We start from the raw sequence: 15,464 nt of genomic DNA on the forward strand, positions 1-15,464 counted from the left end.
ATTTACTGATGTTATGTTTCTGTACGAACGGTGACCTCTGTTCCTCGAGCTTTATCATCGGGTCTGCAAGATGTCACCTGGGCCTTCCCAGGCCTGACCCTCAGGGTGCACAGTGGAAGGCCAGGTTTGGCTGGGGAAAGTGCTTATTACGCACCATTGTCCGTCTGTTTACTCTTTTTTTGCCAAAGCTAATTGTGTGCTGGTCAGCCTTGTTTGGAACCATTGGCAGACCTCCATGTATGAAAACGTGTTGGGATTCACCTGGCTTCGGCGTGTCACAGAGCGCAGCTCAGCCAGCCTCCTCTGTGTTGGCATCTTTAATGGAGCCATAACAACTACCATAAATTAACAAATTACATTCTTCTAAGCAGAAGCACAAAAGAGGGATGATTCATGAATGTACTGATCGTTCTTCCAGTGCAGACACTTGCCAGCATGTGGCCTCTCGCGGGGTCCCAGAGGAACCAGCACGCAGGGTGCAGGGACAGCGGTAATGCCCTGCCCCCCATGTCCTGTGCCCCTGTCTAGGGCCTGGCGCCTGTCCCATTCGGTAGCCCTCACAAGCAGTGACTGCAGAGACCTCAGAGAGAAGCCTGGAAAGGCTGCAGAGTCTGGGCCAGGAGAGACCAGCTGACCCTGCAGGGTCAGTGTGGGGGGCCGAGGTGTCTTCCGAATCGGAATTAAAAGTGAGATTTGAAGGGCCAAAGTCTTAAAAAAAAAAAAAAAAACCAGCAGGGCTAAAGGCAATCCTTCAAGGCTGGAATGAACTTCCTTGACCTCACAGGCATTACTTCTCTTCCCTGTTTCCTGGAAAAGTCAGTGACCCAAGTGAGGGTCACTAAGTTCCAGGACCGTTTCTCCTGCTGGCTTGCTGCCCCTTTTTCAGTTATCCAGACTCTGTTCCTTTCTGTGTGTCCCCCATGACTCTCAGGAGGAAATTTGGTAGCCACTAATTAGAACATTGAAGAACTTGTTGGCTAAGATTCAGTTTGGAGATGTCCTTGAATTTGGACCTAATTGTGTGATATCCAGTTCTCATTGGTATAGCCTGTAGCACAGGATAAACCTCTCGTTAGTTAATGGGTGTGCTTTTAACGTTCTATAAATTGGTGGGATTGAACAATTAAAACGAATGCCAAACCTGCCTTCTAAAATCTGGACAGAATATGCAGGGGGCTTTTGTTGTACGAAGGAATTGAGTAAATTAGAATCTTTATAGGATCTGTGCCATATTGACTCTTTCAAAGCAGTGACTTGGTTTACATCAAGATTTAGAATCGCATCATATATTTGTATGGTCTTTGAAGAGGTAACTTCAGAATGAACTCAGAAAACAGCTTCCTCTGATCTGTAAGGTTTTACCACCTGTGGTTTGAGCTCTGCTGCTCCGACAGGCAAAATAACAGTGACACCCCCCCCTTCTTTTGGACAATTTATGGTTCCATCATTAGGTCTAAAGTAGTATAGCCAGATTGTGTAAATTTTACAAGCTTTGGCAGAAACTTCCAAAGATCAAGGCCTAACACCCCCAGGCCATGGTGTTTCTGTGGCATTTGTGGGTCTCTTCTCTCTTGGTTGTTTTCTCTGGTGAGCTTAGTCTAGTGGGAGCTCATGATAGGAGCCCATGATGAGGGGACCCCAGATTTGAGGCTTGCAGGTGAGGTCACTCTGAGACAACCTTCGATTTCCAGCCTATTGTATGAGCAGGTCCCTGGGCCACCGGTATGTCCATTTGAATGGCAAAGAGATCATGAATTGGACATTGAGCCACCTGCTGCTCTGTGAGGGGGTGGGCCAATGGCCCAGCAGGGAGCCACAGATCCTAGAAGACAACGGTGTTTGACCGCACAGGGCCCCTCCATTCCTGAGGGGTGGGACCCACTCCCTGGGCACACCCTTCCCCTTGTGCCTCCTCCTCCGATCCTGCACACCTCTGACTCCAGTGTCTTGGGCTTTTTGCCAGGACACCTGGTGGCTGACCAGCATGGGTTGTGTGTGTTTTGTTCCTTAGTTTGTTGGGGCCTATGTTTTGAATAAATAGTACCTGCAAATCTTAAACGACTGAAAAGGTACAAAAGATGAGAGTGAGAAGTCTCTATCCCTCCCCTGAGACTCAGCCACCATTGCCCCCAGCAACCACTGCTAGCAAGCCCCTGTGCACTTTCCAGGGCTGTCACACACACTGGGACTTCATTGCTTATCAGCGTACCTAACACTGACTCAGACTTTTTACCAGCCGCATAGAATAAATCCATTGTGTGAATTTACCGTAATTTAACCAGTACTCCACTAATTGACATTTAGATTATTTCTAATATTTTACAGACAATACATCAATAAGTATCCATCTATATATTGCGTATAAGATAAAAAGATAAAATTTAGGTAAATTAAGTAAATTTAGATAAATTTCTAAAAATGGAATTGAGGGATCAAAGGGTGTGTTCTTGTTAATTTTGATAAATTTTGTCACATTGGCTTCCACAGAATAGTACCAATCCACAGCCCAGCCAATAATGTGCGAATGCCCATTTTCTTACATCCCTATCAACACAGAGCATTCTCAGACTTCTAGATCTCTGCCAGTCCGATCGGTGAAAAGTGGTATTTCAGCTGTCTGTTCATGGCTTCTGCTCATTTATCTTCTTAGACACTGAGCTTTCCTTTTTTATTTGTAAGCATTTATTATGTGTCAAAGAAATTTGCCTCGTGTCTGTGATACAAGCTATAAATATTTTCTCCTGTTTTTATTTTGTTAGTGTTCATGTTTGTCTTTCCCTTTTTTTTTTTTTTTTTTTTTTTTTGCCAGTCTTTAGAAAATGCATTTATCAGTCTTTTCTTTATGGCATCTGGGCTTTACATGACATTTACCTATTTTTACGGTTTCCTTTCCTGAAATTCCAAGTATCTTCTGGGACCCTTAGTATAAACACCGTCTTATAAAGAAGGTCAGAAGGGGTTATCTCCACCACTTTGCAAGAGGGAAACCCAGACCGGGTAGAAATAAGTGTCTCTGGGGTCTAACTGGGGCAGGAGTCAGTCAGGGGAGCTGCCTTAGAGCATTTGAAGTTTACTGTACTGCAAAACCCATCTCCCTGGAAGCCATACCACTTCCTTAGTATGAAACCTCATGGTTGGCCATCAGAGACTCAGACATTCACTGATATTCCGGGCTGAACCAGAGCCTTTGCCAAGCCAGGCAGCTTTTTGGTGCCCATCTTTTAATTTCCACATTGGGATGGCAGCTAAAAATGACTTTGCGGTAGGTGGTTAATTTCTGCTTGTTACGTACTAATAATTATAGCTTTCACTTTGGCACTCTCACAGTTGAAACCAACGGCTATTCTTAGATGTGCAAGATCAGATTTTCTGATTTCTACTGCAAATTTAAAGCTGCGATACTCTCTCGATACTCTCTTGAATTCCCTGGCCCTGGCCTGGCCTCTCCCGTTCCCCCTCCCCCCTTCCCAGGCTCCTCCCAGAGGCTGCGTCGGCAGGGTGGAGGGGGCATCCTGTGGCCAGGCCCCTGGAAGAGATGAGGCCTATGCCCAGGCAGGTGGTGTGTGTGTCCCTGCACAGGGAGCCCTTGCAGGAGCAAACACATGGTTCCCCCCAGGGTCAGGCCTGCCTCATTCAGGGCCAGTCTAGATTAAGCAAACTCCACCCCCACCCCTGCCCCCCTACCCCCGCTCCTGCCCTAGGGGGGGTTGATTAATGGTCTACACCTTTATCGAGCACCACCCATATGTCAGACTTTATCCCAAGGACTTTGTATGTCTTAATTTGTTTTGTCCCCATGAGGTATGAATACCTTATTCACCCCACTTTACAGATGAAGAAACTGATACACAGCTCTCAAGTCTCTTGCCTGTTATTACCTGGCTAATAAGTGGAGGAACCAGAACTCAGAGCCAGCCAGTGTGGCCCTGGCACCCCAGCTGTAAGCCAGGGTGGGCACTCGGGCGGGCAGCACAGTGTCTTCAAGCACGTGTCTATGGGGCAGCGTCAGAGCAAGGCTCAGGAGTCAGTGGTCATGACGACAGTCCCTGCCTTGGTGCAGCTTACAGATGTGAAACAAAACAATTAGAGAAGCACTTCATTCTCATGGTGCCAGGTGCCATAAAGGGGCAGCGTGGTCCCCTGGGAGAACTGGTGGCAGAGGTTGTCCCCACACCCAGAGGCAAGGGAAGGTCTGAGCATGGGGGGGGTGGGGGGAGCAGAGGCCTGAACAGTGATCGGCGGTGGTTGGGCCAATGGTGGGGAGGCCTGCAGACCGGGCTAGAGAAATGCCAGGGCCCCTGGAAGCCATGCTCAGGTCTTTAACTGAATCCTAAAAACATTGAAAATCTACTGATGGACTTCCAGCAGGAGAGTGAGAGGGTCAGAGACAGGCTTTGAAAAGACCACCTTGTCTAAACATAGAGAATGGAATGGAAGCAGCAAAAGTGGGAAGAGAAAAAGCAGAGTGTGGAGGCAGAGGGAAGTGGGCTCTGAGACGCACCGTGGAGCTGGAACCATAGGACTCCCCATGGGTGTGATGTTGGGGGCGTGGAGAAGAAGCCTGTGTTCGGGGCCTGAGTCACTGTGAGCCACTGGTGATGCTATTCTCTGCAATGGGAAGCCGGTGGGGAGGGACCGATGTGGTAGAGTCAGGGAGGAAGGGAAACCAGAGTCGTGTTTGAACTTGGAAGTGTCCAGTGCCCGTGGACATGCGAGTGACGGCCACAAGCAGGCAGCTGGAGAGTCCAGCCTCATTTCAGATTTGGGCTGGAAGCAGACACTGGGGAGTAAGGATGGAATGCCCAGGGGTATGATGAGAAGGCCTGGGAGGAGAATGTCCACAGAGAAGGGAAAGGACCAGGACCAATCCCCAAGCTACTCCCACATTTAAAATTTGGGCAGGAGGGGGAAAGCCAAAGTGAGCGAAGAGGGGGTGGTCAGTCAGGCAGGAGGGAAACAGGAGAGGGGGCGCTGTGGCAGCTAGAGGGGTTTCCTTCCCTTATGTGCCGCGCAGTCAGACTAGTGCAAATCCCGGTGTCACCTCGCTCCACTCCGGCAGTGTGAGCTGGGCGGGTCCTCCCGCCTCCGGGTGAGCCCTGGTTTGCTCCGGTGCAAAATGAGGGCGGTTGTGACAGCTACACCAGATAAGGCGAGTGGAGTGCTCAGTGGGTAGCAAGCACTTGTAACTCTTAAAATCACGGTTATTGAGGAGGTTGTGGCTGGTAGGAAGTGCTGCTGGGAGGTCGAATGGGCGCAGACAAAAGCACCTGTTGGACGTGGCATATGGGAGTTGTCGGTGGCCATGACAGGTGAGGCTGGGGGGGTGTGCTGGGGACGGAGCCCACCAGTGTGGCTACAGGGCGCCGGCAGGCGAGGAGGACGAGGCCAGGGTGCACGGTCCTCACAGGAAGGACCCCTGTGCAGCAGAGGAGAGAAATGCGGGGTAGCTGGGGAGGAATGTGCTTGAGTTCAAGCTAGTGGGTTGCACTGGCTGACCCAGAAGCATATTGATGGCCTCTGGGCCGATCACATCCACACTGAGCTCCTCCTCGTCCCGAAGAGAGAGAGAAAGGATATGTGAAGGTCTGAATCCCTGAGGAGAGCAGGCCAGTGCTGGGGTCCAGGGCATAGGCAGAGTGGTTGGCCTCAGTTACAGCAGAAAGGGAACAGAATGGATGGGCACAGAGGACAACAGAGGGCTTGTCTATGTGGCAGCAAGAAGATGCTCAGGTCTGTTCTGCTGGCTTCTCTTTTCCCTTTGAATGAAGAGTCAAGGTCAGCCAAAGGGGAGGAGGGCTTCTGGGGAAGGGTGGAAGCATCAGGAGACCAGCTGGGCCAGGGTCTGGACCGGGTCAAGTGTCTCCTGAATGAGCTAGAAGATGAGGAACTAGCCCACCACCCGGCCCAGCCACTGGGGAAGGTGTCCCTGCGGGCAGGTGGGCACCGCCACTTGGAAACTCAGAAATAAGTATCAGTCATGCAGCCAAGATCCTGACAGAGGTGTTTGGCCAGACCTTCACTGAGGGAAGGACCTGGGCTGCTCTCAGCACGGGCACGACAGGCCCAGCTTGGGACCCCGGCCAGAGAAGCTCAGGTTTGGACCAACACACGCAAACAAAATCACTTCCAGCCTTGCCCAAACAAGGGAAAAGTGAAGAACACTTCTGGGGAGAGCTGATGCGGCTGCAGTCCCTTCCCCAAGACCTTTGTGACTTTGAAGGGTGAGGGCAGCTCACCCAGGCCCTCGTGCTGAATTTTATATGAGAGGGAATTCATGAAAGCACAGACGGTGTGCTCTGGGAGGACCTACTGCTTCGGGAAGGAACCCTGTGCTCCCCTTGGGAACTCCTCAGCCCCCCCATGGGCAGGGGCTAGCCCAGAACCAAGCTGCAAAGGTTTGTTTTCCAAGAACAAGTCAGGGAAGCAGGGTTTGGGGTAAAGGAAATGGTTTTCAGGGCTCAGGGAGTCTGCTGGCCTCACTCCCTGCCTGCCTGCCTGCAGGCCTCACCTGTGAGACTGGGGAGCACTCGAGTCCTTCCCTTCCTCCCCCTCTGCCAGACCTCAGGTGGCATGGAAGAGCCGACAGCACCCGCGTGGGTACAGCCCTCAGGCTGCCTCCAGCATTTACTGCTGCTCCTTTGTATGAGCTTCAAAATAGGTGTCCCCTCTGGGTAGACTAACCCCCGGGGAACAGGCTTCGCTAGCTGAAGGCACCTGTGTGAGAAGCCACTTTGCATCCCTCTGGGCAAACGCAGCCCTGCGCCAGGCACACAGCCTGGCCCCAGCAGCGTTCAGACTCGATCTCAGCCCCGCTCTGTCCAGTACCTTTGCACAGTGCATAGTCCTGAGCCCAGGGCGGGCATGTTGGAAGCCACCTCTCAACCTTGCCGCTGACATGAAGCAGGTGCTTGATAAGTATTGGAAGCATGAGTGAAAGGAAACTGGACCTGTGTGGGACCGTGGGTACAGCCCTCTTCCTCCCTAGCCGCACTCCAAATGATTCGACTGATGTCAGAAATCCCAGCACTAAGGTTTTATTTCTGGAGCCGAAGACTCTGTGCCCCAGGAAGACGTGATTTCCTCGTAAAGGGGGAGTGACTGTTCTAAGCCATCGCCTCAAAGGAGCCATGGTAAAATGAAAGGCGCCCCCAGATACACCCCCAGCCCAAAGAGCTGCAGGCTCTGCCAAGTGGTTTTCCCTCCCTGCACCTCGGTCTCCTCCCCGCCATCTGGAAGGCGGTGGGGCTCCACCAAGTGCTGTCCTCAGCAGTTTCAGCTGCCTCTGGGATCGGCTTCCACCACCTCGGCCGATCCTTACCACCGTCCTGGAGAGCTGTGGGCCGACATTGGGCCCCCGCCGACGGGTGAACAGGCCGAGGGACGTTCCCGCCTCGCCCAAGGCTGCACACACAGCCCAGGTGCAGGAACCCAACCCTCTGTGTTCTCATGATGCTGGTTTACAAACAGGGGACCTAGAGCCCTGGTGTCCCCAGGGATGCCCCAGGGGCCGGGATAGGGGACCAAACCAAGAGGGAAGCAAGCTGTCACTCTTAAGATGCCTTTGGCAGAAGAGGCTCCACTGCGGAAGACGGTTTGAAAATCACCATATCACGTGGTGCCGTGTCCTTCCATTCCAGCTTCTAACGGACACATTCGGGAACAGCCAGTCCACGCACCTGTCTCCCCCCACCCCCTGCCGTGAGGAGCGCAGGCTTTACCAGCGATGCAGGTCTCCTCCTACAACTTCTGCACCCCCGAAAACGAGTCCTTGGAGGCCTGGGTTCTTTCTCCCACTTGCATGATCATGACTCAGCTGAGTCTCTGTCTTCCGATCGATTCCTCAGGAAGGAAGCGATAGCATCAGACTCACTGAGACACATGGTCCCACAGAGGACCCTGCCAGAATAGGGCTGATGGGTACATTGTCGTGCTGGTGTTTAAGCCCCCGCCCCACTCCCCAATCTTGTTATAAAAATTCTAGAAGCATTGAGTCCCCACTCCCAAGTTGGTCCTTTCTCCATAGTGATTTGGATGGCAGAGGCCCCGTGGGTCACCCACCCATCAGCTATAGGCCCTGAGGACCTTAGAAATGTCTGTAAGCCCACCCTCAAAACGGGAGCCAGTCGGGAGCCCAGTGCACAGTGGGAGGTACGTTCTGTACAGCCGGGACACTCAGGTAGCCTAAAACCACAGCGGGCGTGCAGCTGGCTGGCCAGAGCAGAGAGGGCATGACAGGACGGAAGCAGACAGCCCTGTGGTGGCACCAGGAGTATGTTTATCTCCCAGGAGGGGCAGGCTTTTGCCAGGGCCCAAACCGAAGGACAGATACGTGTCACGCCTGTTCCTGCACAGTCCCCATGTGTCACAGGTGTGCAGTGAACACCTGGGGAGCCGGACCTCCACAGGACAGGAGGCAGGACTGAGCCAGCACTGCTGCCGTCGGGGCTCAGCTAGATTGGAGTGGCCCGTTTCCATGTCTGGGGGGCCCTGCGCCAGCCCATCATCTCCGTGCAAGGCCAGATCCCCCATCAAGGAGGGGAACCACGGGCTGGAAGAACAGATGGGGGCGCAGGCCCGCGCCTAGCCTGAGGGGCTCTCTCCTAGCCTGAGGAGACTGCCGTTGGGGAACATGATCACCAGGAAAGAGAAGGGCCGTGCAGGAGGGTTGAGGTCAAAAAGTCAGCAGCGTTAATACACCACAACTGTGTGATACACACCTGCCCTTTTCCAGCTTCAGGGTTCGAAGCTGGAGGTGGGGAGATAGAAGGGTCACTGTCCAGGGGCAGACCCTGGACCCCCTCAGGAAGTCACATGCGGGGCCTCAGCCATCAGAGAGCGCAGAGCCTGGGCTCCCCTCTGAGGGGAAACGTGGGTCAGAAATGGCTGTCAGGGGCGGCAGCGACAGAGCAGGCCTCCAGGGAGCTGGGGCGTCACGGCCCTACCGGAGGAGACAGGAGACTGAAATCGTGTGTGGAAACAGCACAGGTTTGCCAGGGCAGAGCCTGGAGTGTTGCGGAGCAGGAGGGACACAGGTTCATTCGGCCAGTAGAACCAGCTACCACCAAGGGCCCTGAATACCAGGCAAGGGGACCTGGATGGTACCTGGGGGCAGGGGAGCCTCTGTTCACAGGCCTCCAGCGAGGCTCTGCCCCCAGCTGGCCCTGAGACCCGGGACAAGCTGTTCAGCCCCCCTGCCCGTGTTTCCTTGTCTGTGCAATGGCCCTGTGCACCTGAGTGCCATGGGATCCTGTACAGGTGAGGGAGAAAGACACAAAACACGTGTTTAATGAACATTAGCCGCTCTTACCTTATCAGTCATTCCTCCATTCGTTCGTTCCTTCAGCAGCTGCTTCCTGAGCTCTGACTGTGCCGGGGGCTCGTCTCATCCCTGGGAGCATAGCGGTGAGCGGCGCAAACACAGTCCCTATGCTCGTGTGGCTTCCAGCTTGCCTTCTAGAGGGGGCCCACTGCGGCGCGGGACACAACCCAGATCAGCCTGTTGGTTGGCATCAGGGAGGACAAGAAAGCAGAGAACGGAGCAGGGTCGTGCTGAGTACGTAGGCTGGTCAGGCAAGGCTGAAGGGCTCCCGGGGCGAACAGAAGCAGGGGCCCGCACGGAACGGCTGCTTTTCTGCAGGCGGGAGGACAAGCTCTGCCTCAGGAGGCTGACCCGCCAACGGCTGTGCGGGACAGACCATGTGGCCAGCAGCAGGTGAGGGGGTGCAAGGAGGCCCCGGGCTAGTCAAGGCCGTTCCAGAATGGCCTCCAGAAGACCGCAGATGAGGTGCACAAGGGAAATAGTAACACTTTTCTGTTCCTTTTGATTTGTGTTGTCCTTCCGTTTCTGTTTTGGCCTACATTGTATTACACATAAAATATTACTGTTCGTGGAACTTTGGGGTGGAGAGCCAGTGGTCCAGGCAGGAACCGACGAGCCAGGGGCTGTGCAGGACCGAGGAGAAGGGGTTGGAGTCCCGGAGCTCAGCAGCCACCTGAGTAGGACTTGGGGCAGTAGTCTTGACCAATACAGCCAAGGAAAGAGGAGAGGGTTCTGATGTCCTTGAAGACGCAGGCCCAGCACTGGGACCACAGGCCCTCGGGAGAAGAGGGCACCTGAGCACACCTCAGAGCCGGGGCAGGTGACACTTGAACATCCCTCCTCTGTGGGAGGCAGGGGCTGCCGTGCACCTCAGGACTCCATGGGAGAGAGTTGAGGCCTGCAAGTGGAGGAAAGGTCATTTTCCTGCTTTTTGAAAAGTGACAGCTTGGTTTTCAAAGGGCTGTGTTGGTGTTACGGGGTTCCTAGTTTCCGGGGCATGGTACCTCTCCCTGGATGGAGGACAGGATGTGATGTACCAACCATTTTCTCTCCTGCCTGTAAACATGGAAGCTGCGGCCTGCTCCCCGTGTGCACTTTCTGGCATCAGGAGGACAGGCTGGGGGGTAGAGCTGGTGCCCTTGGAGGGCTGTGTACCTCTGGCTTCCTTGTCCTTCTGTCTTCCCAGCCCTTTCTTTATGGTTGTCAGAGATGAGGGCAGGGGCCCTAGATACCAAGGTGGGCCCTGAACATGGGGGACCTTGGTGGGGTGGGGCGGGTCAGGCCGGGCAGGCCTGCCTCCCCTCCGGCAGATGGTGACACATGTGCCCTCCCAGGTCCTACACCGGGAGTGACTGGAGTCCCTGTGTCACCGTGGGCGGAAAGGCCCGCCAGCCTGCAGCTGTCTCCACTCAGGCTGGGGGATTGGCTGGCTCTGGGCCCTGCATATTCCAGATGGGCCCCTGCCAGATTCCCAAGGGAGGGGCTCTGTAAATGCCCCCCACCCCCAGAATCACAGCCGTTCGCAGGGCCTCTGAAGGGCAGTGAACCAGGAAAGCATCTGCCTTCTGCTCTCTCCCCACAGCTGAAGTCTACATTGGCATCGGGAAGCCTGCAGAAGCCACAGCCTGTACTCAGGAAGCTGCCAACCTCTTTCCGATGTCCCACAACGTCCTGTACATGCGCGGCCAGGTCGCAGAGCTCCGAGGAAACCTTGAGGAAGCCCGGCGGTGGTACGAAGAAGCCTTATCCATCAGTCCCACCCACGTGAGGAGCATGCAGCGACTGGTGAGTCCCCGAACCAGGCTGGGACCCCACTCCTGGATTGGGGCTCCCCTTGGAAATAGCAAGTAGCTCGGGACCCCTAAACCCTCATCCAGTTTTGAAGGCCCAGGCACTTAGCCTGCCAGGCTGTCCCGTTGCTTGTGGCCAGTAGTACAATTCCCGGGTGGTTTATCCAGATGGATCCCGTGGAAGTTGGCCGTGCTCAGCCTTTGCCACTCCACCCAGTGGTCCTGTTCTGTGCAAGGGTCCAATGGGAGTCGCTGGTCCCCTGGCCACTGCCCTTGTCACCTTGGTCTCTGTGCTGCTAGTAGCAGCCACCTTGTGGGATGTCCACACGCCAGAGAGACCCCAGCTTGTCTCTGATGCTGCCAGCTAGTAGGGGTATCCTATCAGCAGAGGGAGAGGTGGACCCTCTTATATTGGGAGGACCCAGGAAAGTCACCTAGTTCACACCCGGTGTATGGGGGTGGTGGCTCCCCAGAAACGCACCTGCGCCCCTCCCAGATGGCCAGGCCAGAAGCCTGGGGCGGCCCTGCTGCTCCCCTCCCTGCCTTGCCGGAGTCAGCTGTCCCTCTGCCTGGGTTTTGTTAGGTGGGGGAGCAGACTGGTCCCCCTGCCGGGTTCTTCTCGTTAGGCTGTGTTAGGCACGTATGTTGAGCACAGCTGCCCCACAAAGCTGGCAGTGTCCTCCTGTCTTCCTGTGAGAGTCTGAATTGAAACTCAAAAGAGACCAAACTCTGTGTTGCTGAGTTGCTGGTAATTGCCTCTCTGCGCCTGCGTGCCTGGGTGGGGTTCGGGATCTGCGCTTCGTACTCAATGGCAGGCTCTCTCTGATCTAATGAACCATGGGAAGGGGAAGGCTTAGACTGAAGCCAAGGTGGCCTTCATGTCTGCAGCCCTTGGGAGCACGGGGTCCGTAGTCAGGGGTTAGCGTGTGATACGAAGAGCGAGCCCTGGACAAGGAGTCTGGGGACAGACCCTGTGCCATCAGTCACTGGTTCTTTAACTTTGGGGAGAGACCCTGAGCTGTCTGCACTCGGTTTCCTTTCTGTAAAGTGAAAACAAGCAGCTGGGTGAGCTGTGAGTCTCATCCAATGCCAGGAGGGTACAGTTTGGGACCTAAGACTTAAAGTTCTCGAAAGTATCCCAAAGCCTCCATTTTCCTGCCGCTCCTCATAGTCATAGGGGCAAAATGTATGTACAAGGGGCTCAGCAGTTTCAAAAATAACTAAGTACTGGTATTCCGTTTTAAAAATAAATCAGACCTTCTCATAATTATAGCTACTTGATTTCTTTCCACCTTCCCTTGAGGCGCGTATTTTGTAGCTCAGTACGGCTTTATAAATAATTTTACGTATTATCCAAACATTAGCCTGTTTGATTAAAAATATTACATGGCTTTAAATTTTTTGTCTCTCTATTGTAAGAGGGTTTTGTAAAGAGCTTTTCAGATCTCTGTGCCTTTGCTAGAGCATCGCAGAAAAGGTATAATCAACGCTTGTACCCAGGCTTTTTATTGAAAAGAAGCAGCGTGTTTCTACCTCGGGGCCCATGAATTATTCAGGCAAGTATTTCTTGTTCATCCCCAAGGGGAACACATGAGACAAAAGATCAAATAGGAAAATCGCACTGGGAAAGTTTTCTGTTTCACCTTTGGAGTTTTTCGAGACACCCGAGCTCCCCGGCAAATGGCGGATGCTTTCCTTTGCAAAGGTGCAGCCCTGGCCGGGGTAGCCGGTGAGCCCGGCCGGATGAGGCCGCGCCTTGCCTGCTGGATCAGGGGCAACGTCTGAGCCCTGTCTGGCTCAGAGGCGTTCTTGCTGGGAAAAAGCAGTCATCATAAACCCTGAAGACTTTTCTCAGTGCACCCTGATATATTCAGAAACTGTCCAGACTGGAGGCAGGTTGAGAGCAGCAGGCCTGCAAATTTCAAAGAGTTTCAAATCTTTGGAGTCTAATACTGCCCAGTGACTGTGATTGGGGTGACCCCCGAAGGGCGGCTGGGATGGCCCCCTTCTTGGTGACCTTGTAAATGACACCCCTGACCTGTGTTCCCTAGACTGCCCCCCGCATGGTGTCTGTGGAGAGGAGGCTCCTGGCCCAGGCACATCACAACCCTCTCTCTCCTGCCTCCATCCCCAGGCTGTGCAGGAAACCTGTGTTTCTATGGCTTGGGGCCTAAGAACGGAAGAAGGTGGCCTTTGCAATGTACTCTAGCAGCCAAGGATGAGGCTTTGGGCCAGACAAGCTGTGCAATTAGAATCCCAACTCTGTCACTTGCTGGCTTTGGGACCATGGGCAAGTCACCCTCTTGGTGCCTCAGCATCCTCAGACGTATGAATGGGGATAAAATTAGCACCAGACACAAATTAAAGCACAGAACTTAAGTCTCTTATCAAGTCACAAAAGGTCCTACTCTGCCCTCGCAGAAACCGGACTGGTTTGCCTGTCCCTAGGTTGAGGCACAGGGGTCAGCAGAGAGATCAGAAGTTTTCAGCAGGGAAGAGCCAGGGGCTCAAGGAGTTAGAAGGCGTTTAAAGAACTTGAGCGCTGGAGACTTCCCGAGAACCAGCCAAGGGGGTTCCCAGGGAAGGAACCCATGCAGGCCAACTGTGGGTCGTAGAAAAAACCAGACGATGGAAAGTGTGTCTGCACCAGCAGTACTGCTGGGGAGAGAGGGGCGGGTGGAGGAAGGAGAGGAAGTGGAGGGACCGTGGGAGGGAGCTGTTTTGGAGGAAGGAAGCCGTGTCCACTGCAGGTGGGACCCAGGAGGCACATGGCAACAGAGAACTGAATATGGTCAGGAGCTCGGCTTGTTCGGTGATGAACAATGATTCATTAACTCCTAGGGTTGCTCGTGGTGGCGTGCACCAGAGTGCCCGACCCAGCTGGGAGGAGAGGTACAATTTAAGCAGAAACACAAACACGTGAATATTGCCTGAAAAGCAATAATGACTTGGAGGCAGATGGTATTCATTAAAGTTAATAGAAGGTCAGACTTGACAAAAGAAATGTAAATTACACCCCAGTGAAAATGAACACGTTTCTAATAGTTTTAGCCTTCATCTGTGTGTTTAAATTCACATACAGAGAGAAAGGAGAGAAGAAATAATGTGTTTAATATTAATAATGAGTTAGCACAAGACAAGGGAGGCAAGAGCTGAGTGTGGGTAGATATTAAGGGACTGGTGAGGCGAAGGGATAAGGAATTACAAAGTAATGTTGTTGACAAGGGGAGGAATTCAGAGAGTGATCAGACTTTTTCCAGAGAATCTAAAAGCATATTTTCATATCATTTTTGCATGAGTGCATACATTTACATACATTTGCATGCCATGTTTCATTCCCAGTACCCCAAATGAATTAATGAAACACAGAGCAAGATTTCCCACACCAGTCATCCTATAATCTGGAGTAAGGGGAGAGGCGGAAACAGTGCTGCCGGAGGCCTGGGGGCAGAGGAATGGGCTCGCCGGGCAGTGGTGCCCAGGCCAAGGGCAGGCACAGAGACTCAGGGTAGCCAAGGACAGAATTACCAGACAGGGACAGGCTTTGCAAACAAAATGTTATCCACTTAACATCTGATAATGTCAGCCTGGGCACTTGGGGGCAATGCATGAAATTAGAGGGCGAGAAAGGAACAAGAACTTTCAGGAGAGGAAGGAGCATGACAGGGAGCTGAGAAGTGGTATGGTGAGGAGCTGATAAAGCAAAGATGGAGAAATTAATTTATCCCAGACTGCATTAGCGGGAAACTCCGGCCTTCCTCCAGACCACTTGACGGTGAGAAAAAGTGTGGAGCAGAGGCCAGTGGTGGGGGTTTCGCAGGGCTTCCCAAAGAGAAAGGGGCAGAGCTCTGAAGAGGGCTGTGAGCTGGAGAGGGACTGGGCCCAGGGGAGCAGGGGGCGGGGGTGGGTGGGCAACAGAGGTGCTGCCGAGCCAGAGCCCGCCCCTCTGCAGGGGGCAGGAGGAGAGCTGACATGTCACCCTGAGAGATCAGCCATCCCCTAGAGCAAGCCTGGTATGATACTCCAGAGCTGTTGCTCAGAGAGGAGAAAATATAGGCTAAAAGCAGTAAGGGGCCATCCTCTTGAATGTTGACATTCCCAAAACAAGGCCTAGAAAGGGACAGAAGCCAGCAGTCATTCAAAGGAGGGTATCTGGAAGACTGGGGATGGTGGAAAGTTCCAGCACCTCCGCTGGACGAAGTCGTGGTGAGAGACCATTGATGGAGTTCCCCAAAGAGAGGGGAAGATGGCTGGGAAGAGGCGGTTGGAGATGATGGGTTAGGCCTGGCACTCCACCCAAGGAGTGTGGCTGAGGCCTGTCTTTTGTGGAAGGATCATAAGACATGAAAAGCCCC

The 15,464-nt window shown here is 53.5% G+C and overlaps 1 protein-coding gene across 2 annotated transcripts in view; it reads left to right on the forward strand.

The window, feature by feature from the left end:
• Nucleotides 1–15,464, forward strand: part of TTC7B (tetratricopeptide repeat domain 7B) — a 248,850-nt gene that overhangs the window by 206,720 nt on the left and 26,666 nt on the right. For both annotated transcript variants that reach the window (XM_080807351.1, XM_080807352.1), the window contains one exon: nucleotides 10,902–11,104. In XM_080807351.1, the coding sequence (XP_080663477.1) occupies nucleotides 10,902–11,104 (203 nt within the window). The remainder of the gene's footprint in view (nucleotides 1–10,901; nucleotides 11,105–15,464) is intronic.

Source organism: Martes martes, assembly GCF_963455335.1.
Source record: "Martes martes genome assembly, chromosome: 7".
Lineage (NCBI taxonomy): Eukaryota > Metazoa > Chordata > Mammalia > Carnivora > Mustelidae > Martes > Martes martes.